The sequence below is a fragment of the Grus americana genome, chromosome 5, assembly GCF_028858705.1.
Source record: "Grus americana isolate bGruAme1 chromosome 5, bGruAme1.mat, whole genome shotgun sequence".
In the NCBI taxonomy this organism is placed as follows: Eukaryota; Metazoa; Chordata; class Aves; order Gruiformes; family Gruidae; genus Grus; species Grus americana.
The window spans coordinates 32,361,513-32,384,321 of NC_072856.1; the positions used below are offsets into that span (position 1 = coordinate 32,361,513).

At 44.7% G+C, this 22,809-nt stretch overlaps 2 protein-coding genes across 2 annotated transcripts; both read left to right on the forward strand.

Moving 5' to 3' along the window:
* The first annotated feature begins 2,757 nt into the window (after positions 1-2,757).
* LOC129207075 (disintegrin and metalloproteinase domain-containing protein 20-like) lies at positions 2,758-5,171 on the forward strand. Its single transcript, XM_054827447.1, has one exon. The coding sequence runs from the start codon at positions 2,758-2,760 to the stop codon at positions 4,915-4,917; it is 2,160 nt and encodes a 719-aa protein (XP_054683422.1). The 3' UTR covers positions 4,918-5,171.
* Positions 5,172-9,415: 4,244 nt separating this feature from the next.
* On the forward strand, positions 9,416-17,059 carry SYNJ2BP (synaptojanin 2 binding protein). The gene is made up of 4 exons (XM_054827222.1): positions 9,416-9,732; positions 13,711-13,847; positions 15,362-15,457; positions 16,459-17,059. Exons 1-4 carry the CDS (start codon positions 9,666-9,668, stop codon positions 16,597-16,599), a joined length of 441 nt encoding a protein of 146 aa, XP_054683197.1. The 5' UTR covers positions 9,416-9,665; the 3' UTR covers positions 16,600-17,059.
* The last annotated feature ends 5,750 nt before the right edge of the window (positions 17,060-22,809 follow it).

Sequence of the window (22,809 nt, forward strand, 5' to 3'; positions counted from 1 at the left end):
CTGGAACACAGGAAGTTCTGCCTGAATATGACTCTGAGGGTGACAAAGCACTGGAACAGGCTGCCCAGAGAGATTGTGGAGTCTCCTCCTCTGGAGATATTCAAAACCCACCTGGACACAATCCTGTGCAACCTGCTCCAGGTGATCCTGCTTTAGCAGGGAGGTTGGACTAGATGATCTCTAGAGGTCCCTTCCAACCCCTACCATTCTGTCATTCTGTGATACCATTCTGTAAAGACTCAACAGAAGGTGAGAAAAGTAAACCTCTCGCTGGTAGGATTCAATTCCATAGGGGCTTGCACCTTCACTGGAAATTTTAGAGGGCTACAAGATTGAAAAAAAATTTGAAACCCACTGATGAATCATAAGAAAGCCTGTTACACCTGCCAAACATGTTTCTGCAGTCGAAGTACCTACAGATTGCTTTGATACTTTTTTCCTCCTCTACTGTAAGGTCAGTCACTTTTTCTTCCAACCCATTCATTGTCATATAATAAGAAGTTTTCCCTCCACTTTGATCTTTACCTGATCAGAGTGTGGAGGTGCAAGGCTCTGGTAACCTGACCACAGCAGTATCATCCATTTTTATGTAACCTCGATGCTGAACAGCTTGCTTAGGTGTTCCACAGTGTCACAAACTTACGTTGACACTTCCCCCCAAGGATAACCTGCCATAAATTCAGTGATGGCACCAGTGTAATTTGTAGTCCTAATTATATAGTTATGTTTATATTGAAAGAAAGTAGTAGGCAACATCGGGGGTGGGTGGGTGGGTAAGATGTCTCCAGCAAGTTGGCTGAGTAATTTAGTAGGGCCTTTTCTGTAACTTTGATCACCTAGCACAAGTATGCATTTTAAAATAGTGCTACATACGCTACACACAAAGATTACGTAACAGAATTTTTCTATTGTAGTTACTGTGGTCTGAGTTATATTTATTTCAAAAGACATAATCGGATGTAGTTCACAGCCCTGAATGCAAAACTGATACTTAAAAAATAGCGGACAATTATTCAACAACTAACTGTACATAAAAGACTTCACAGAAAATAGATTCTATGATTTTAAAATTAATAAGAAAACAAATCTAAGGCTAACACAGATCACGGGTGTGTTCACTTTTACATAAAGCAGTAACATTTCAAACAATATACAGTTATGGATGTCTAGAAGGATCCCTCTAGATGTCTGTCTAGAAGGATCCTAATAGAAGCAGGCACCCTCCTCTTGATTCCTTTAATCTGAGGTACTGTATTACAAGCTGTACACTACTAGTGCTGGCCACACTTGCAATTGAATGAGCAAGGTGCCAGTGCACAGAATCTGAAGCCCCTTTGGACAACTGTTGGTAAACTCCACAGCTGTTGGTTAGGTCTGCCATGTGCCCAGCTCAGGGTACCAGCCCACTCAGGACCTTGGGGCGTGAGGCACTCTGAGCACTGCCAGCTTCTCCCCTCAGCCTCCTGAGGGGCAGCGCCTGTCTGGGGCAGTTTGAAATGTTAAGTGTCGCTGCCTGTGCCAGGGTGAGGGTCAGCACCCAGAAGTTGGTGCCGAAAGGCAGGATCCCCAAGATGGAGATGGGGTGGTGGGAGGGTGCACCTCCTGCAGGTGAGAAAGATAAGGGCCGTAGCAGATTGGACTTCATCCCAGATATGCTTTCAGTGCTGAAAAGAAAGATGTGAAGAGTTCCCAAAAGATAACAGCTGTGGCTATGTTGAATCCCAGCACTATGTGCCAAAAAACCAGCGTGCATAGCTGTGCTGCACAGGACATCCTGCCTTACCACAGTCCAGATCACTGTGTTATAGCTGTGTTTTGATGGAGCTGTTCCTTAAAACAGGGATGGCAGCCAAGTGGTAGATGTACTTGTAAGCGCCCTCTTCCCGGTGCTCTGCAAGCACAAACCTTTAGAAGGGCTGTGATGTCTGTAACTAAGGCACGTTGGTGCAGGAATGTAGCAGCTGTGGTGTAGATAGGCTTTGTGGTTTTATACTTGGTGCTATTAGTTTGCCTCTGTATTATTGAACATAGTGGAAGTGAATTCCTCCCTGGTTCTAACTTTTTTCTTGGGTGGTATGTGTGTGTGTATAGCTGTAGTAGCTATAGTAAGGCAGATGTTGAGAAGGGACACCAAGGAGTGCTATGTCCTAGTAAGCAGCTAGGAGACTAGTATGTCTGTACTTTTTCATTTTCCAAATACTCTTTTGAGCTGAAATAGTCTGCTCCTGACCTCCACTGCCAAATTGTCCTTTAATAAAAAACGTGAATGAAGTAAAAGCCACCCTCTGAGCAATTAAAACAGATTTTCGCCCCTGTGGTCTAACCAAATGATCCCTTTGCTCAACACAAACATCCGTGACAAGGAGTGTGAAGCTGAGCTGAGGCCCCTCCTCACTGTCCGCTCAGAAGGAGAAATGCCCATTAATTTGAAAATGAAGACTATAAAAAGCTGGGAATGTGCTTGTGGTAGTCTGATTTATTTGTTCCTCCCCACAAGAGCCTCCGTACATGCTCAAAGAGCAGGGGATGGATGTCTTGAGGCGCCTTCGCAGCCCTCTGAGATGTACCCACAGGCAGCAGGACTCCGTTTCCACAGGGGGAGGGCGGAGGCAGCCGCAATGCTGCCGCTCGTCCCCAGCTGCGGCCCTTCCCACCGAGGGGCAGTTGGAGGCCTGAGGGCAGTTATCCCTGGGGCAGGGCCCTCACAGGCTCCATCCCCTCACAAAGCGGGGTGTGGGGTGGCACCGGCCAGTGGCGATGGGGGCACTGCTGGGGCTGCTGGTGCTGCTGGGCCTCGCGGGGTGCTCTGCTGTCCCGGAGGACCTGTCTGGGGAGCTGCGCGTCACCGCCATGTGGGTGACAGTGCCACGGCAGTTGAGCCCCCGGGCCAACACCAACCCCCTGGTCGTCTCTTACTGGTTGGAGGTGGAGGGGCGGCCGCGGGTGCTGCGCCTGTGGCCCCGGCGGGGCCTGGTCTCCCACCCCTTCACCTTGGTCACCTACGGCAAGGACGGGGCCCGCTGGGAGGAGCACCCCTTTGTGCAGGACAACTGCTTCTACCAAGGTGAGGTGCAGGGGAGCCCCAGCTCCCTGGTGGCCCTCGGCACCTGCGGCAGGGGCCTCCACGGCGTGCTCTGGGTGGAGGATGGCACCTATGAGATTGAGCCCATCCCTGATGATCCAGCCTTCCGGCACATCCTCTACCGCATGGAGGAGGCCAACAGCCCCATGGGCCCCACCTGCGGGCTCACCGCAGAGCAGCTGCAGCACCAAAAGGCTTTCCTGCCCTGGTTCAAGGCCTCCTGGATCATGGAGGAGGAGGAGATGCTGAAAGACTGGTGGACACATGTCAGGTATATGAAGATAGTAGTGGTCGTGGACAACGTGCGGTTTGTGAAGTCGGGCAGGAACGAATCTGAAGTCTTGAGGCAAGTTGTAGAAATCATCAACATTGGGGACGCTCTGTACGAACAGCTTTCTGTTCGGCTGTTTCTTGTGGGATTGGAGATCTGGACCAAAAGTAACCTTATAAACATTACTAACTCTGTCGCCAAGGCACTTGACGACTTTAACAAATGGCGAAAGTCAGACCTGTCTCCACGGATGCGCCATGATACTGCTCACTTATTTGCATTTCAGAGTTTTGGAAAGAGCCTGGGATTGGCATTTCTAGGGTCTGTGTGTGATAACCAGTGGTCATCAGCAGTTGCTTCCTTCACTGATAGGAAGTTGTCCTCATTTATTACCACGTTTGTCCATGAGCTGGGCCATACTCTTGGGATGAGCCATGATAAACAGGGCTGTAAATGCAGACGGAAGAAATGTATTATGTACGAAAGCGATGCCGACACTGATGCTTTCAGTGACTGCAGTTACAAAGACTACTTTAACCTGCTTGGGCGTGGCGCCAACTGCCTTCGTCAACCACCAGCACCTGGCACTTTCTACACCTTGAAGCATGAATACTGTGGGAATAAGATAGTAGAAAGCAGGGAGCAATGTGACTGTGGTTCAGAATCAAACTGCAGAAAGGATCCTTGTTGTCACCCAAACTGTACATTTACTGCAGGTTCAGTCTGTGCTTCGGGAAAATGCTGCAAGAGCTGTCGGGTCCTTCCAGCAGGAACGCTTTGCAGATCGAGTACTGGCAACTGTGACCTGCCAGAATATTGCAATGGCACTTCCCCTCAGTGCCCGCCGGATGCGTACGTACAAGATGGAGCCCCTTGCAAAGGTGGTGCTTATTGCTATCGAGGAAAATGTTCTTCTCACAGAAAACAGTGCCAGCATCTCTTTGGCAAACGAGCCAGGGCTGCTCCTTTAGATTGCTTCAAAGCAGTGAATACTCGAGGTGACCGGTTTGGGAATTGTGGTATTCGTAACAATATCCATTTTATAAAATGCAGTATTGAGAATATCTTATGTGGTAGGATCCAGTGTGAAAACATAGACAAATTGCCTTTCTTGCAGAACCACGTAACACTAGTCCAAACCCCTGTTGGAGATAAAAAGTGTTGGGGTCTCGACTATCACATAGGGATGCCAATAATTGATGTGGGAGCTGTGGAAGATGGCACGCCATGTGGTAGTGATATGCTTTGTATCAACAGGACATGTACCAGCATATCACTGCTGAACTACGATTGTAATGTGTCAAAGTGTCATGACAAAGGAGTGTGTAACAATCATAAGAACTGTCACTGCAGGTATGGCTGGGCTCCTCCGTATTGTGAACGGGAAGGATTTGGAGGTAGCGTTGACAGTGGACCCCCTCCATCCATTCAGGGAGCAAAAATAGGAGTAACGTTATTTAGTCTTCTTTTTCTCTGTATCCTTGGAGTAACCTTTACCATGTGTTATAAACGGAAAATAGTGGGGTGGCTTAGGAGGAAAAAGGCCCAGTTCCACAGAAGATAGAAGTTGTTTCAAATACTGGAAACGCCAGCAGTTCCTAAAGGAGAACACCTGCTGGTGAGTCAAAATCCTCCACAAAGCACCTGCCGAAGAACAACAAGCAGTAGCGTTGGATGCTCCTGGGGAAATCTCCCTTGAGCAGAGGCTCATCAAGATAATTCAACATGTTCTGAATAGTTCTAATCTCATGTGATATCATTAAATGCAAAGTAAGTGTTATCTTTGTTTATTTTAAGTTAATAAATGCAGGCAGTAAGACATGCTGTTCTTTGCATCTTGAGCTCTTAAACTGAAGTAGTTAGGTAAACTGTAGGTATAGCTTTTATGCTTCATATCAACAGTTTACAAATTTAAACTTCTTAAAACAGGTGTAAATAAATTATTTGCTCCAATTTACTCCTCCATCTAATGTTTTCCCCAATTCAGGGGGAGAGATGTTTGTGAACTTCTTGTTTCTGTCGTTCATTAATAACCAAAGAGAAAAAATTGCTCTTGCAGCCTCCATTTAATTCACATCTGTGACACGCAAGCAGGCAAGAAACAGGTATTGCAGTGAGACACAGGTGTCTGTGGCATAAGCCCTTCCGATTGTTTCCAGGAAGGTAGCCCTTTAGGAGGGGGGTAGATCATGGGGAACAGGGTCTTCACTTTGTGAGACAGTAGCGAAGTATCCAGATCAGGCCAGTAAGCGTTACATTTCTGAACTGTCAGATGTACGTCAAGAGTGTAGTGACACCAAACCTGACATTTCACAAGAACAAATTGTCTTTCTTTTCTGGAAACTTTCCAATGTCTTGACTGCTGGGTTCTTCTCAGAAGTGCTACGTATTTTATTGTCGCTAAGAGGAGCTGTCTGTGAGGCTGCACAAGTTAACTGGATTTCTAAAATACTTTGAACTACTCTGCAAGTCTCCTCCAACCAGAACTCCTGCAATATTTGATAGATGTTTTATCTAACTATCTCGAGGGGAGGTTTCCTCTTGGTTTACTATGTGATTGCTTTGTAAGCTATGACTGAATGTGTCCTTGCAGCTCTATGGAATGCCATGCAGAAGCATTGTATTTTTCATTTTTTAACAGGAGATAAAATGTGTCTAACTTATCGATAAAGCATGAGGGACATGGAAATACCATTCAATACATTTTATTTTTATTATTTATATTATAGCAGTGACTAGATCAGCATAAAGAGGAGTCTGTTCTCCAGATTTACAGTGAAAATGTTATTTTAATGGAGTAGTGTTTCTGGATTAAGGGCTATAATGCACTTGTCTGCTACCAAAATAATTATTTGGAAAGCAAAGACCACATTTTTAGCAAACGTTCTATAAAGGCAGGATAAGTACCCCATCATTTGCAACATTTGGGAAGAAAAATGTTTGTGACTGCAAATGATGATGATAAACTCTTGCTGCCTCCCAAGTATGACATTTCTGTTTTTACAATACACATTTTCCTGTACATTTTTTTTAAAATGATTGTGTTCTGCATCCAAAAAGAGCAGGTTACATTATGATTGGATGTGAAATACAAAGGATGTGATTCACAGTTCATCGTGGCTTTTTGTCTAAAGCAAATGAGTCCTTAAATTGTTACCTGTATTTGTCTTGGGAAATGAGGTAACATGTTATTTGTTCAGCGGTCTATGCTTGTTATCTGGATACAACATGGATGGCTTTGATTAGATGAAGAAAATTTAATCCTGTGTTTATGTCAAAAGACATGATAACACCCCAAATTTATTCTTTATAACCAGAGACTTTTTTGGGAGGGGGAGGGCTGGGGGGGACAGGGAAGAGAGGGGTTTTTTTCCTCTGAGAAATAACAATCTTAATTCAGGTGTGAGAAGCAAGGGATACGTGACAAACAAGGGGGATGTGGATTAGGTGAAAGATGGAGATAAGTAACACAAGCACTACACCCAGCACCTTCCAACTAGCTATGCACAACTTCTACTGGCAGAGTTTTTTCTTTTGCGTTTTAAATACATAAACATCAGTGGCAGAAGTCTCAGGGTGCCACCTTGATGGCCTGCTGTTGTTGATTGATAGTATACCATAAATTGCCGAGTCTAGATCTATGCTGAGACCAGAGAAACACTTAGAGTCATAGCGTTCTTATTTACAGACATGCATACTGAAGAGACAGAGATGTAAATGAAAGTGCAATTTATGCTACAAAGCTTACTTGCAAACACAGTTTTGAAAGAGACAAAGCAAAAAAAAAAAAAAAAGCTGTAGTTTCCATTTTTCTCTGTGCTTAAAGATTGATCTTAAAAAACATGACTTAATTGGGAGGAGGCTTTCAGCAGGCTTTGGACAGGAATATTTCTGTATGTTTTTCTTCTATTTCTGCTTAGGCTGTATAAGCAAGACAAACATGCATCCCAACAAACCTTGTCTGCGTTTTATAAAACATGTGAGCTCCCTTCCTAAGGTTTTCTCCTTGAAAATACTGTTATTTCTGATTTCACCATAGCAACGAATAACTTGATATTTCCAGTGGTCTGTTAGAAATGTTCCATTACTCTGTTGTGGTATGAAGCCACAAGTCTAAGTTCAGTCCTAATCTTTCTGGTTCCTCCTCCCCTTTTTTTTCTCCTAGTTTTAATTGCCTTTTTAAATGTTTTAAATGGATGTGATAACTTGGCTAATGTACAAGTCACCTGAACATGGAAGAGGCAGCCTGCAAATGCTGCTGTACCATCTCCCAAGAGATGTTGGTCAGTCTAGTATGTGAAACGGTGCTGGAGGGAAGCGTCTGACTGTGAAGACCCACAAAATGGTTTGTGCCAGCGCAGCAAGGTATTAAGTCTTAGGTAGCTGTTAACATGTGCTGGGTCAGCAGTGGTGGGTGAAGCCTAGAGCTGCCAAGGAGTAAGTAAAAATGATTTACCCATGTTTCTTGTTTGAAATCTCTTCCTGGCTAAACAAGACTTTTAAAATTATCTTAGATCAAGATAGAATTGTTTTTGTTCTAAGCCAAGACTGTCATCTCTAAAATACATTAAAACTGCTTCTAAGGAACAGTGTGTATCTTCAAGGAGTGTGCCAAGGATGGTATTAGTAGAACCTGAGTTTGGAGAAAAAATAGTTGATGGCCATCGTACAAGTTTGCTTTTCAGTGTTCTTAACTGGCAAAATGTAAGTATAGATATCCAGGACAACATAACTGGAAACTGGACTGAAACAGATGTGAAACTGCACGCTGGGCTTAATGTTTAGGAAGCCCTCTGTGGTAGACAAGCCACGGTTTTGCTCATCGTTACAGGTATAATGAGGGCTTGAATACCCATCTCCCAGTTGAGTGCTAAGCATTAATGTTGTAGTGTTAAGGCATGTGGCATGCTTGTATTCTAACCCAGAGATCCAGCACCCAGGCTGGCTCTCCCTATTAAATTCAAGAATCTGGAAGTGTAGATAATCTTGGAACTAATACAGTCAAAAATATTTGTCATCCATACTGCAATACAGAACAAACAAATCAGTAGTGTAACATTGAAGACCAGAGCGCCTGGTCCTTGTTTTCTTCAGAAAAGTTCCTGCAGCGTGTAGACATGAGTGTCTCACTAGTGCCAAGCAGTTAGGTGATTTAATTGCACTGTGCCCTGTTCATTGTTTCCTGTTGGCATTATCTGTATTGCCATACTTGTAGCGTGCTGAAACAGATAAGGATAAAGTTTCATAAGGAAATAAATAGGGATAAATTTTGCCTTGCTATCTTTTTCCCAATAATCTGTTGGTTCGAGAGTCCCAAGTTCAAGTGGCTCCTATGTTAGACAGAAAGTTGGACTACTTTGCCTTTTATTGCTAGGTGATCATCTGTTCTGTAGCGCTGAGGAAATCGAACACCCTCGGCAGGACAGAGTTAAGTATTTGTTGTTCCCAGCAGCGGTGGTCAGCACAGCAGTTCCATGTGCTATCTGTGGTTCAGAATTATGCAGCAATAGTGTTACTACACACCAATGCTACCTCTGTATTGCATCACAGGATGACTGGGACTGGGCATGGATGCTCTCTGTGCTTCCTAGCTGCACTGGGCGTTTGCTTCTGCCCATCACTGATCGGTTTGTCAGTTTGTTGTGTGGCCCATCGGCTCCCGTTAAAAGGGCTGGGAGCAGGTCACACATCTCTCCATTTACATGCTACCCCTCCCTAGCAAAACATCACTCTCTCCTTAACCAGAAACCCACCTCCACTGCGGGGAGCAAAGTAGAACTAGGCAACGAAGCTGTGTAGGGACAGGGGAAAGCAGCGGCGGGCAAGAGGAGGCTGTGCTATGGTGCGGACATGGAGGGCTCCCCAGTCCTCTTCTACCTGTGCGGTGTGAGCCCATCACAGGGGGCATTAGGAGACAGGAGGGAGAAGCCCCGTTCTGCAGGCCGCTGCACCTCCCGGTCCCGCAGCCCGAAGGATGTACCGCTCTCCGGGCATGTACTGGCACCGCTTCTGATGGCGCGGCCGCTGTGGCCCCCCCCGGCCGGCTGTGAGGGCCGGGTCCCGCGGGCATAGGCCGCTGCTGGGCTCCAGCACTCTTTCCCGGGCGCAGCCTCTCCCGCCGCCGCCCCCAGGCCCGGGTGCCCGCGGCGAGCCGGGGGCGCTGGCTGGCAGCGGGGCCCCGTCCCCGGGCGGCGCGGCGCGGCCGAGCGCGAACTACAACTCCCAGCGCTCCGCGGCGCGGCCCTCCGGCGGCGGCGGCCGAGGAAACGACAGCGGCTGCTCCGGGAGCCGACTTCACCTTCAGGCCGCAGCATGAACGGCAGCGTGGCGGGCGGTGGCTTTTCCGAGGAGGTCATCAGGCTCACCCGCAAACCCTCAGGTAAGGCGGGAGCGGCCGCCTCTCGCCGGGCCCTCAGCGCCTCCCGGGCCGGGGCAGCCGCGCCGAGGCCTGCGCAGCCCCCGGCGGGACGGGGAGGCCGGAGTGGGAGCGAGGGGTGGTGGCGGACGGGGTCCCGGCGGCGCGGCCGGTGCCCGCTCCCGGGAACTGGTGTGGCAGCCCTTATGTTCCCGGCCCCAGCGACCTCTCCTGCCACGGCGTGCCCGCGGCGGACACACTGCTGTGGGAAAGGACCGTGACCTGCGTGAGGGAGAGCTAGCTGGGTCAGGCTTTGTCTTCTGTGAGAGCGGCGGCCAGGAGCACCCGCTGCGGCCGGTGTCTCGGCTGAAACAGCCCAAATCTGGTTTTCCTAGGAGTTGCCATCTCCGGTGCAGCTCCTGTTGCTTTCAAGTGAGGTGGCAGGTGCTGAGCACTCAGCCGTGTTGGATACTCAAAATCAGGGGGCGTTTGGAAAAGCCTTAGTGAAAGTGACGGTCCCTACACTGTCAGCTTCGTGCTAGTTGTTCGGGGTGGCTTTAGGGAGCGCTTCGGGGTGGTGAGTGAGAGGAGCACTGGCTGGAGCGGAAGGGGAACATGGCAGTGTGGGGGGCATTTTTTTGGCTTTGCTTTTCCTGTCACAGCAGCGAGTGCTCTCATGGAAACCTGCAGACACCTGTCCACCCTCATATTTTTACAGGATTTATAATGCCATTCAAATCGCACTTTCAGAAGCGTGGCAAGTTAGCACCAAATGTACGCGTCTGGAGCAAAATCCTGGCTCCAAAGAAGTGCAGGCTCCAGGGAGGTTTTGGAGCTAGAGCTGTATTTTGGTGCACGAGGCCTTCTCTATAATTAAAATGAGCATGAAAGAAACCATGGCAGCCCTTCTGTCCACACAACTGCTGGGTGCGGCAGCTGACCGGCCTTGGCTCCACGGGCCCCCAGGGACCCGCAGCACCCTCGTGGTTGGCGTGCACGCCATGTTCCTTTCTCTGGGGTGAAGGTAGTTCCCGTGCAGGGCTGGGGTCGGTCCTGGCCCCCGTGCCAGAGATCGCAACCCAAAGGGTGAGCCCAGTGGGCAGCCCTCTGCCTACCCCGCTCACCGGAGCGGCCACTGCTCCGAAACCTGCGTAGCCCTGCCTGTAGAGCCACGAGCCCAAGCTAATGAAGCCATGCTTGTCAGTGAAAATTATTTGCTAAATGAAGCTGGTTCTGACGGGAAGGCTGTTTCCATACATTTGGGAACCTAAAATTTTGAGGGAGGTGGAAAGGGATGCTGAAGGGAAGAATTGAGAGGTCTTGAACGTGGCCGTGGCAATTTAAATCTGATTACCATGAGCAGCATTTGTCCCATCATTAAGATGGGCTGTGTACTTTTAGAGTTAGATTTCTAATTATGCCACTTGATTTGAAGGTCCTACAGCCCCTTATGACCTTGATGCATTTACTATGTGAATTATTAATTTCTGTGGAAGGAACAAAATGCTGTTATCTGTAAAGCACAGTGTAATCCCGTAATCTCTCTAATCGGAGTTTTGACTGCAACTTTTTAAAATAGGTCTGATGCTAAACATCTCTGGCAAAAGTTTGCTGAGGAGGTGAACATATTTACAGTGGCAAACAGTGTGTATGTCTCTCTTTCAAATTTCCTTCTGAAGTACTATGCTGAAATTAGACAGAAAAATCTGGTTTTACGGAAGACTAAATAACTTCATCAGTTCAATTTGCAATATTATTCAATCTCTCTTTTCCTAATCCTGCCAATCATGATTTTTTAAAATGTCTTTTTGAGGGACTTTTTAAGTTTCAGGGCGGTAAATGAGGCATAGGGAGGTCTGCAGCCTCAGAGAGGTTCAGAAGTTGAGACCAGAGCTCTGCCATTCCACTTCTGGTCCCTTGTAGACAAGGGATTTAGTACCACGTGCTCTCTTCTTCCCCTTGCTCCTTTTCTCTTGGTTGTGCTGTGTCTCTTTCTAAGGCTGCATGAACTGGAAGGGAGAGAATAGCAGAGAGCTCAAGGAATGTCAGGGAAGATATTTTTAGCCAGAGTGGAAGTTTAAGTGCTGGAAAGGAAAGACACAGTGAAAAAGCCCTGTGAGTACTTGGTCTAGCGTGAACTGCTGCCTCTTTTTGTCACGAAGATCTGCTCCTATCTTATATTGCCTTTGCTGATGAAAGCTGTGACTTTTGATTATTTTTCCAATTGTGGGTGAAAACTTGCAAAATGTATACTCTTTCATATATATATATATTCGAGTATGGTTTATATATGTGAGAGAGAATCACTGTATTCTGAAACTGATTCTTTCTTTCTGGCTTTTTAATAAATCTTGATTAAACCTTATACTTTCTGTAGTATTGATTCCCCCTGTTCCCAGGTTATTGGCTTCGTGGCAAATAATTTTGTGGATTTTCTTTCTTTTTTTTTTTCTTTCTTTTTTTTGTTTAAATTCCCATTGAAGGGTGTGTTACAGTACACAACTGTTCCGTTCTGGGATAGATATTAGTCTAGCTGAAATGTGAGTGTTTCTTCAATCTGCTGCTGCTTCCATTTTCTTGCTCATTTGTCTGAAGCTGCCAGGAAGGGGAGGGAAAAAAAAAAAGGTGTGGCAAGATTGCTGTTAATATTTCTTTACTTCCCAGCTGTAGATGTACACTTAAAATAGCATGACTCATCTTGTATATCCTTTGATCTCCTATGACTGATTTAAAATGCTGCTTCCCAGCAGGCACAAGGTGGTTTTACTTTCATTTGCAGATCTCCTTCTCAAAGGTTCTAGTCCCAGCTTTGAGAGAAAGTAAGAAAGTAAGAGAAAATAAATAAATTGGCCTTGCTGAACGCGGGGAGAATTTGCCTTCAGGTGTTCTTGACAATAGGTTTTGGATTATTTTTCCTCCATTTACTTTGATTGTATATTTGCTTCTCTTTTTTTGTTGTTCCTTTTCCTTGACCTTTCTTTTTTCACTGCAAGCCTCTTCTTAGGGAATCTTTCCCATCCCTTGTCACATAATATTATTTACAGAGAAACCTAGCTGCATGTGCAGTGGGGAATCTACTCTCATAACCTGTGATTTTCCAGTTTTTGAATTAAATTTGTTCTTCTGGATTTTGATGAAACAAGAAGTCTTAATCTTTAACTGCACTTTAATCCAGCAGCTGGTTCCAGCTAAAGATCTGTAATCGAGGCTTACTTTAAAGAACAATACAAAACATAACAAAAATGTGAAAGAGACATCAGTTCTGTTTAATGTATGTGTATTCCTTTTCATTTTGCTTTAAATCCCAGAACTTTGTCTTTATTTCCTGTCATGTTTTGAATCCCTGAAGCAGAACAAAGTGATTACATACAATTCGAATTCTAAGCTAATCTTATTCTTGGAGGTGAAAGGTGCCAGTTCCAGCTCCTGAGATGTGCAAAGGGAGCCTTCTGAGCTCCAGGTGCCCTCGAGCTGGTAGCACAGTTCCGCTTGCCTGTTTCTCATCTGTAGACAAGGTCTAATGCTCCTTGCTTTTCCTAACTCTTGTTTCCCAGCTCATGAAATGCTTGTCAGGCATGATTTCTTGTTGCTCAAAGGTAATGATTTACTATAGCCTCCTGTGAAATGCAGAATGCTTTCCTTTCCTTTCATGCTATGCTGAAGAGGTATATTCCTGCTGAGGGCTGAATCAGCATCTCAGAAACGATGGCATTTCCCTCGGTATTCCCCAACACCCACCTCAAAATGGCTCATGGATGCTTTATGGAATAAAGCATCTGGGCCCTCAGGCATTCAGGTCTCTCCTCTGTTTTCAAGACCAGTTTCATGAGAATAACCTTTCTAGATGGTGATGGTTGGAAAGGATCATGCAGATTGGTGTGCTGTGAATTTTAGCATGGTGGAGAAAACAGGACAATATGGGAGGGTACAGTCCCCAACAACAGCAAGAATGTCTGAAGCTTTGAGCTTTCTCTCATCAGCTTTCTCTTTGGCTTACCTTAGGGCTGGGCTTCAACATTGTTGGTGGGACAGATCAGCAGTACATTTCCAATGACAACAGCATCTATGTCAGCCGGATCAAAAAGGATGGGGCAGCTTACCTTGATGGCCGATTACAAGAAGGAGATAAAATTTTATCGGTAAGCCCTTTCTTCTATCGCCCCGTGTATTCTTGAAATGCTGTGGTCAGTGATGTGATGCGAGATGCAGGTTTACCACCGCAGTGCACAGAGAGCGAAGGAGGTGATAAATGCAATTAGATGATGCTGAGCAAACTCCATGGAGGAGCTATCTTGGGGATCTGGGGAGAGCTCTGAGCACTAGGGAGATGAGTGCCTCTACACATGGGCCCATCTCTTCTGCCTTCTTGATTTGTCTCAGAAACGCTCCTTGGTGCTGCGTTTGTATTTCCTCTGTGACTTGCCTCCCTAAGTACCTTCAGACCTTCTCTTGCTCACAATGGATCATCATTTACACATGTGTAAATAAAGGTCTTCCACCTCTAAGTTTCCATTTTTTGACTGGTAGTCCGTGATTACTGATCCTTTTGCTCAGGGGAATGTTTAGGCTATAAAACTTCTAGGCCATAAATCTCTTCATTTCGGCTCATCAGGAATAATACAGGCTGCTTCTCTTTGGAGAAAAATGTTTTAAAGTACTGAGGTTCAGTCCCACTGGTTCTTCAGACAGTTGGCAGTCGTACAAGACAATATGCTTTACAAAGTGATGAGTGAAGAAGTAGCCTCTCCTACTGTGATACATGATCTTTTAATACTCCTTAATTTTATTTTATAATTGCTTATTGTGTTCCACATGTAATCTTTTTAACCTCTACAGAGTGCCTTGCACTAGTTGGAGCCTGTTATTGATCCAGAAAATAATATTAACTTGAACAGAGAATATTATCCTGTCTTTTCTTGACAGTTTAATATTTACATACTTGCATTTGGGGAGTCTAAATATCAAGAGAAAGGAGGCACTGGATGTGATCTCAGGGGATACAATTAGGAGTAATGGGGATGAAGAAGAAAAAATTAGGATGAATATCATCAGTTATTGAATGAAATCAAGTAGGTTATAAAACCTTCTGCCATGAGATATTATTTTAAATTAAGAAAAATCCTAACACTTTCAAGTGGATGTAAGTCTTTTTTTGTTTTGTTTTGTTGCATCAATGTGCTTTTAGATTTATGTTTACAGCACTCTTTCAAACAGAAAGTTTGCAAAGGTAGACCAGTAGAGGGAACAATGTGGGAAAGGGACTCATAATAATAATAATAGTTCTTCTGTAGCTGCTCTTTTATTTTCATTAACTGTCAGAATTACACCTTTGATTTGTTTCCAGTAAAGCAACAGCATAAGAAGTTGCTATTGACACAACTGTCTTCTCATATTCTGATTTTGCTTCTAGGTTGTTATTTCAGTACGTCGGTGTCTTGGCTTGGAGTTTCTCATGTTATCTCTCAACAGATAAAAATACATCTATAATATGAATGGATGAATATGGATCTTGCTGATTATAGTATCATGCCCCAAATGCAGAGTTTTGTGAAAGAGGAAGATTTTTATCTCCTATCCTTCCTATGTTAGCCTGCATCATTAAAAATTTGCTTTTTGCCCTTCAGCAATTGGTCTCCTTTTCCTTTTTTGCTAGGTCAATGGCAAAGACCTGAAGGATTTGCGGCACAAGGATGCTGTGGAACTATTCAGGAACGCAGGCTATGACGTGTCTCTGAAAATTCAGCGCAGGGTATGTTTTACCTGTTTCTTAGGGTTATTTCTGGCTCAGTTTAGATTGGTTTCTATGATTGATAGCTCTCTTCTTTCAGAAAAATACCACGTCCAGGTGCTCAGTGTGAATTATGCCTATAAAGGTTTTGTTTGAACTATGGCCTTCTCTAGTTGACCAGGCTGTAATCATCCGTGCATTACTTGTTTGTAACAGTGTCAGTGAAGCGGTGAGTTCAGAGAAGTCCCCAGGTCTTTGTTTTGCTGGAGTATGGTGTGTTTTCTCACAGATCTCCTTTCTCAGAGGCAAAGGTTTGTCTGTGAAGACAGAATCTCAAGTTCTCCAGTTTTGTTTCAGAGGCCAAAATCATACTGGAGGCAAAACTTCCCTGTTGTTTCAGAGGTCATCACTCATGTTAATATTGAGATGTATGTGCAGCCCACCACAAAGGAACAAATGTGGGCTGCTATAGTTTAAATATACTGGCACCATTTTGGATGTAGAAAGAGGGGAATTCTTAATCCACTGTTGTAATTTGAACATCCCTGGCTAGCATTGCAAGTTGACAAAGGAAATATTGATCAGCCTGAAGCATGCTGGTGGGGAGAGGTGGTTTGAGGCCCCTTTTCTACTTCCCTCAGTAAAGGAGTAAATCTTCTGGACCAGCGTACAGGGCAGGTAAGAAGAACAGAGAGAATTAATGATGCCCTTTTCCTGGTAAAGACACCAGGAAGTGGTGTGGTGGGAAGCGCATGAAGGGGTGACTGTGTATGTGTGTGTCATTGCTGCTGCTGTATGAGATGTACCCCACTCCAGCTGTTACATGTGGCAGAGAAGCAAGAGGGTGCCTGGTAGTGATACCCCGTGGTAACGCTCAGTCCATCCAAAGCCGTTCTAACCCTCCCATGTGTGGAGTGGGGGAAACCATCTTGCACATCCTTACAGAACCACCTGGTCCTGACACAGCACTGGGGGCTCTCCTGTGATGGGCTCTGACACAAATACTCTTTTTTTCCTTGTAGCTGCAGCCACAAAATGGCCCTGTGGGTCATCGAGGCGATGGAGAATCAGGTGGGCTTCCTCTAGCAGCCATTCTTGTGCCAGGCCTGGCGCTTGCTGCGGCAGCGGTCTGGATCTTGCTGAGGTATCGACAGCGGATGTGAAGAGTTCACGTTTTGGATATCACTGCGTATTTTACACAGCTATGACGTAATTTAAAGATAGAGAATCAACGCTCTTATCACAGACTGATGTCAAAAAGGATCATTGCCTATCATAAGCTGCTGCTGATGTTCTTTATATATTGATTTTGTTGCAGGGTGAATGGAAGCAGAGAGGAAAAGGGGAAGGGAGATGACTGTGTTCATGTATAGAGTGGGATAGCTGGTTTTTTTACTAATCTGAGGAGGTTTTGCCATCCCCCTCTATTTTGCACCATGAACTTTCAAACACACTCATCTATTCCATGTTTTAAGATGTGACTTTTGGTTAAAGGGAGTGGGGGTTGGAGTGGGTTTAAATCAGAAACATTCACCAGAGGTTTTGCCTTGTTTCCACTGAATTTTTCTTGAAACTAATGATCCCTGTCTGAACCATGAATAAAGAGAAGCAATGCGGAGGGTATATTATTTTTTCCATTGAATTTTTGTTGGTTGTTGCTAAATAAATGCCTTAAGAAAAATGTTTAAAATCTAATCTGTGGTTTCACAGGTAAAATCATCAGTGTAGCTGCTGATTTAACAGTCATACGCAGTATTGGTGAGATATTCTACCAGTTCTGGAAAGACACAAGATAGCCTGCTGCTAGAAGAAGACTTTGTCAAAACGACTGCTCATTCTTGGGTCAGAGTTGTAAGAGAAAGCTTTCCACAAAATGCTAGTGTACTGGAGAGAGACAGGCAGGCAACTGAATCACAAGGTAAGCAGTGGCAAGAGATTTGGGCATGCTGAAGCTGCAGAAGAGTCTTTAAAGTAGTAATGAAGCAATAGTCCCTCCACCTGTCAAGTGGGTTGAAGTCTGCATCTCTCAGGTTAAAAGTCTGGTTTGAGGGTTATTTTTTTTGAGGGGAATACTTTAGATAAAGTTTTCTGCAGAAGCTAACTTGCTCTCTGCAGTCACAAAATCTTATGATGATTGAAAGGGAGAAGCCGAGAGCAGGCTGGGGTCACCCTGGCTATTGCTTGTTTGTGAGGACTGATGTGATGTTCAGGAGATAGACTGGCAGGGTAAGGCTCAGCGAGTAAACCAAAGAGAAAGACCCTTGCTCTGGAAAGCGTGTTGCTGAATTTACGTGGAGGATCTCATCTCCTCACTGTGATTTGAATGGTTTTAAATGCCCCAGTTGACATGAGCTCTGTGGGGTAAGAGCTGTTTCTCTTGTCTCCAAGAAATCAATGTGTTATCTTGTTTTTGTAAAAGAAAAGCAAAATGCGTGGTCTGATCTGTATAGTGCCAAAAAAAAAATCCAATATGCAATATATGTATTCAAACAAAGAAAAAGTGGTGCCTCAGTGCTTTACTTATCTGTATTCTTTATTATTCTAGCAGGGCATTGCTGATCTATTTGAAATTGTGTGTTTGCTCAGGGCTGTATTCCTGCCGTCTGCTGGAGATAGAAACGGTATGCCGTTATACATGACATTGCTAAATCACCACGGAGTTTCAGAGCACTTAGACCACGTGAAATCTTGCTGTGGCCTATAAACTGCTCTACTGTAAGGGGAAGAGGAAACAGGAGGAATTTTGCTCAATGTTCTTAGGGGACTTTGGGAACAAACTTGAGGTTTGGTGAACGTATATTGGTGTTGGATGGCCTGGGCCGATACATGCAGTGACTTGCCTGCAAACCAGTTATGCATGATAGCATGATAGCAGAAGGGCTGCTGTTCGGACGGATCTTTGCAGGTGCAAATGAAGAGCTCGCTTGTCTGTGACCTGCTCTGAATATTTGGCTGTGGTGTCCACATGGAGCACATGCGTGGATTAAGACTGATGATTAGAAGTTGATGCCGTTGTATCACAGCCATCAGAATAAAGATGCAGACAGTAAGAAAAAGGTCTGTCTGGGACAAACCTCTTGTTAGTTCTTGCCTGAGTCGAGTTTCTGTGGAGAGAGTAAGTGGAACAGGCCAGGAGGATGAGGGCTTGCAGAAGGGAGTGGTTAGTTTTACTCATTTCCCATTGAAGTAAGCAGAGATAGCAAAGCCTTTGGGTTTTTGTGTTTTTGTGAGTTTTTTACCTTTCAGCTTTGGGATGTTGATACTGTTCGGAGATGATTGCCATCTGTGTTGCGGGCAGTTTGTTATGGGGGGAGGGTTATACCCAAGAGTCAGCATGGATAATTGATGCGGCTTGCTGAGCAAGAAAAGGCCCTTCTGGTGCATAGTGTTCCTTCGGATTTCTTTTCACAGTTACTGAATAATTTTAATACCACAGCATTAACTCAGTGGCTTTTCCAGAAATCTGAATAGTGGTTTTTACTCAGAATTTAAACCATCCAGTCTAACCCTCAGGAACACCTTTCTCTGTCTGCCACCTTCAAACCAGTGCCTCAGGAGTGTCAAACAATCCCTTTCCCAATCCCCATCCACTTCTTGTCCCATTTATTGACAAAATCCTTGTGGAAAATACACCTCAACCCCAAACTCTGCTGTGAGCTGTGGCTCATATTACTTTCTCTCAGCAGCTAGACTGTCTCACCTATGCTTTGTGTGTTTTCCAAAGTTTCTTCCACTGTGTGGTTTCTGTAGCCTTGAGTTTCATCTTTACACTGAATACTGTATACACATTTTCTGTCACTGCAGAAGAAGCAAATTTAAAAAAAAAACATCTAATGAGGACAGCTTGTAAATACTTGTAAATAGCTTTTGTTACAACTTAAATCTCTGGGTTTTGAAAAAAAGATAAGTTGAAATCTTGAAGACAAACATAAAAAGCATCCTAACTGTAATTTAGAAGTTTGGGTTTTTTAAGCACTCATTTGCCGTTAATCCTGAGGGCTGCTGAAACTTAAGTCTCCATGTTTCTCTCTCATTCTCCTCTGTTCCTTCAACCTTATTGTGAACTTACTGACCTGCTGAAGCCTGGATTTTCATATCCATAGTTTAAAGACGAATCCATCTGGTTTGAATTCCTGTATATTCTAGGCATTTGTGTCTCTCAGAGTCTCCTGAATTGTATGTGCTAATAATACGTATTTGACTTAGGCATAACAGTGAGAAAGAGCAGCCAGACTTGATCTGAAGATAGGAGGATACACTACTTCTGGCACTTTTTAATTAAAACAAACTAGAGAGGAGCGTGTGGGAGGGAAAGGTGCCTTGCTTTCAGTTTGCCTTTAGGTTCCAACAACTGGTTTGTTAGGTTGTTCTGTGCTAGATTAAAGAGGCCTCTAATAATTGATAGTCCTTCCCTGTGAGGGGATTTATGTGTTGTAATTGCTTTACCTCTGACATTCTTTTTAAGAAATGAAGCCAACTGAGCCATTTAAGATTCTCAGTGTAAGACATTTTCTCTCTTGGAGTAGTTTCTGTGGCTTTCTGTACCCTTTCTGGTGTTTCTGCTTTGCTTTGTAAAATCCAGACACCCCAAACACATGCAGAGTCTCACTATTGAGCATGCCAATACCATATACTAGAAGTTTTCCATATCATTTTTATTTGCAAACCCTTTTTTTTTTCTTTTGTGAAGGTGCAGACACATGCAAAGCAAATTTAAGCCAACTCCTAAGAGCTGGCTTTTCTTAAATAACTTTTACAAATCTCTTGGAAGTGGTATACAGCTTTCCCCTTCTTCATTTGCCTTCTCAAGTGCCCTAAGGAATCTGTAAACCGCAGAATAAACACCATTGCCACACGAGAGGTAAATTCTCTTAATTCCAGTTTGTACATCAAAAGAGCAATCCCTTTTGGCCACAGTGTGACACTAGACATGAATGTTAAGTGCCTGTATGTCCTGACTTCTAAATTCTCATCCATACCCAGATGTGACCTGCATGGTATGGGTGAAGGTGACTTCATTTTGTTGAATGACTGCATCTCCTATTTGTATTGGCTGTGCGCCCTGACAGGCCCGGATTACTCTCTGTCTGCTGTGTCTGCTGTATTATTTACCAGTCCACTATCTTTAGCAGTACTGGTTTTCTCTTCTATGAGATCATTGGTGGAAAATAGTGAATGGGGTTTGGTACAGAGGCAACTTCTCCTCATGATTATGATTTTTCAGTAACTGTTGGTATCTCCTGATTATTGGATTCTTTATCTGTTTAACATATGCATTTTGATAGTGTATAGCATTGATTTTATTTTTTTTAAATACATGTTATCAGCATGTTGCGTAGTACTGAGTAGATTCTATGAATGGTCAGTAAACTTCATCTGTTCTCTTGCTGGCAGAAGCTGATACAAGCGTAATAATCAGCTCAGGTGAGCTTTATAAGCCAGTCTCCCTCCCCTCCTCTTTCCTGGTTTATTGGTGTGGGTTTTACCTCTGGAAGTCATCTTTCTCTACTCAGGTTGAAAGAAAGAGCAGGTAATTTACTAATGGGACAGTGTTCCACAGGCTGGGGCCCCAAGGGAAGGGTTATGTGGAGAAGTCTGAAGGAGGGCCTTAACTATACCTTTGTCCTGAGGGTTTTCCTCGTGACTAGCTTTAGGCAGACTCATGCCGCAGCTGTGCTGCTGTGCTTGGTGTGTGTCCTCTATGGAGCTCTACTCTGTCTCTCCCCATGTGCAGCTGAAGGGGACTCCAGGCCTTTCAAAGCTTCCTTGAAGAAGGATCCACGTACATTGAGAAGGTACACTGGTTTAAATGAAGAGCAATGTTGTGCAGACTCAGAATGACTTTCCTTGTCAAATTTGAAAGCTTTTGTCCTTGCTGCTGCAGCTGTAACTGATTGCAGGCAAACTTCACTATAAAGCAAGCTGTATACCTCCTACCTGGCTGCCAAAAGCAATTTTCCTAGGCTGGCACTCTTAGTAAAGAGCAACTCTGCTAAGCGTGCAGGGTGCTTATTCAAAGTGGCATGTGAATGATTGCAGATCATTCACCAAGCTTTCATACTTGTGTTTGTGTCCAAGTCTTCCAGCCATGTTTCCCTTTGGTAAAGTTTTCTTCCCTCTCATCCCTCATCACCACCTCTCAGCAGCCTAGCATTTTTACCTGGCTTGTATTTTTTGCCGTGACACAAAAGCAATTGTCACAGAAAAATTGCTGCTTTTGCGCTGTGTCAGCAGATACTGATATTTGTTAATTCAGCTGTGTCCCCTCGGTTGCTCTGAACTAGCTGTTGGACTTGGTGTTACTTATTCTTTTTCTTTTCTCTTCCCTTTGGAAATGAATGTTGGCACTTAGTTCTCCGACTGCCCTTGTTCTGGCTGGGTTGTCAGGTGTTGCAGGACAGACCACCAGAACACCAAGCACAAGCGTGTTCTCCTCTGAGGTAGTGGAGGCTGTACAGTTAGAGCAGTGAGAGGCTCTGCTCAGCTCTGAACTGAGCCCAGAGAAGCCCTAAGAGCTTCACTCTGTGATTATGTGGACACTAGAAGCTCTTGCTGAGTATCAGTATTTTAAGTAGGATGGTCCAATCTCTACAGCAATAAGAGTTGGAGTCCAGTTTTGGGAATGCCTCTGGAGACCTGTGTTGATGTCATGCCAACAGCCAGCTCCAGGCCTGCCCTTTTTGCCCTTACAATGTGTTTATCTCAACTTTTCAAGTTCCTGATGGTGGTGGTGCTGGGAGAAAAGATGTTTTCAGTTGTTAGAGTGTGGCAGTTCACATTAGACTTGTATCCCATCTCCTGCTGCGGGTTGGATGGGCAGGATAGGCAGATCTTAGGGCTCACCAGCCAGATGACTATGTGTACACTACTTGGGAAAGTGCAGCAGAAGTGCAGTTAATGCTAAGCATGTCATTCCTCTACTGGGACAGAGTATTTCCAGAGAAAGAAGAGAGAAAGAGAGAAGGTTTAGCAAAGGCAAGCAGAGTTTTGGAAAGACAGCTATACTTGTGCTTGAGAGCAGGGTTGTCTATATATCCGTGGCTAACAACATCTGTGGGAAAAGTTTTTGGGAGAGACTTAGAGTGGATGAGAAAAGAAGGGCTGAAGAAAACCTGTTGCTTCTTATTCATAGTGAATGTGTGAGGGCAGTGTTCTAAAGAAAAGGTAATGAAATTTAAAGGAAATGATGGCTGAACCTGGGTCAGTAGAACTGCTTGGGTTGGGGAGGAGGGGGAAGTCGGGGAACACAGCTGGGGCTGGCTGATTTAAACACAGCATTTTCTGGGAATGGAGAAGCAGCAGTGTAAGGTATAAGTCCTGCTGGTTTTTCATCTTTAACACAGCCACCTACTTCAGCTACTTTAGTCTAACTA

Bases quoted from the DNA above. Each gene is read 5' to 3' on its own strand.
- LOC129207075 (XM_054827447.1), top strand. From the start codon at position 2,758: ATGGGGGCACTGCTGGGGCTGCTGGTGCTGCTGGGCCTCGCGGGGTGC.
- SYNJ2BP (XM_054827222.1), top strand. From the start codon at position 9,666: ATGAACGGCAGCGTGGCGGGCGGTGGCTTTTCCGAGGAGGTCATCAGG. The intron at 13,848-15,361 runs GTAAGCCCTTTC...CTTTTTTGCTAG, and splicing joins AAGGAGATAAAATTTTATCG to GTCAATGGCAAAGACCTGAA. The intron at 15,458-16,458 runs GTATGTTTTACC...TTTTCCTTGTAG, and splicing joins CTCTGAAAATTCAGCGCAGG to CTGCAGCCACAAAATGGCCC.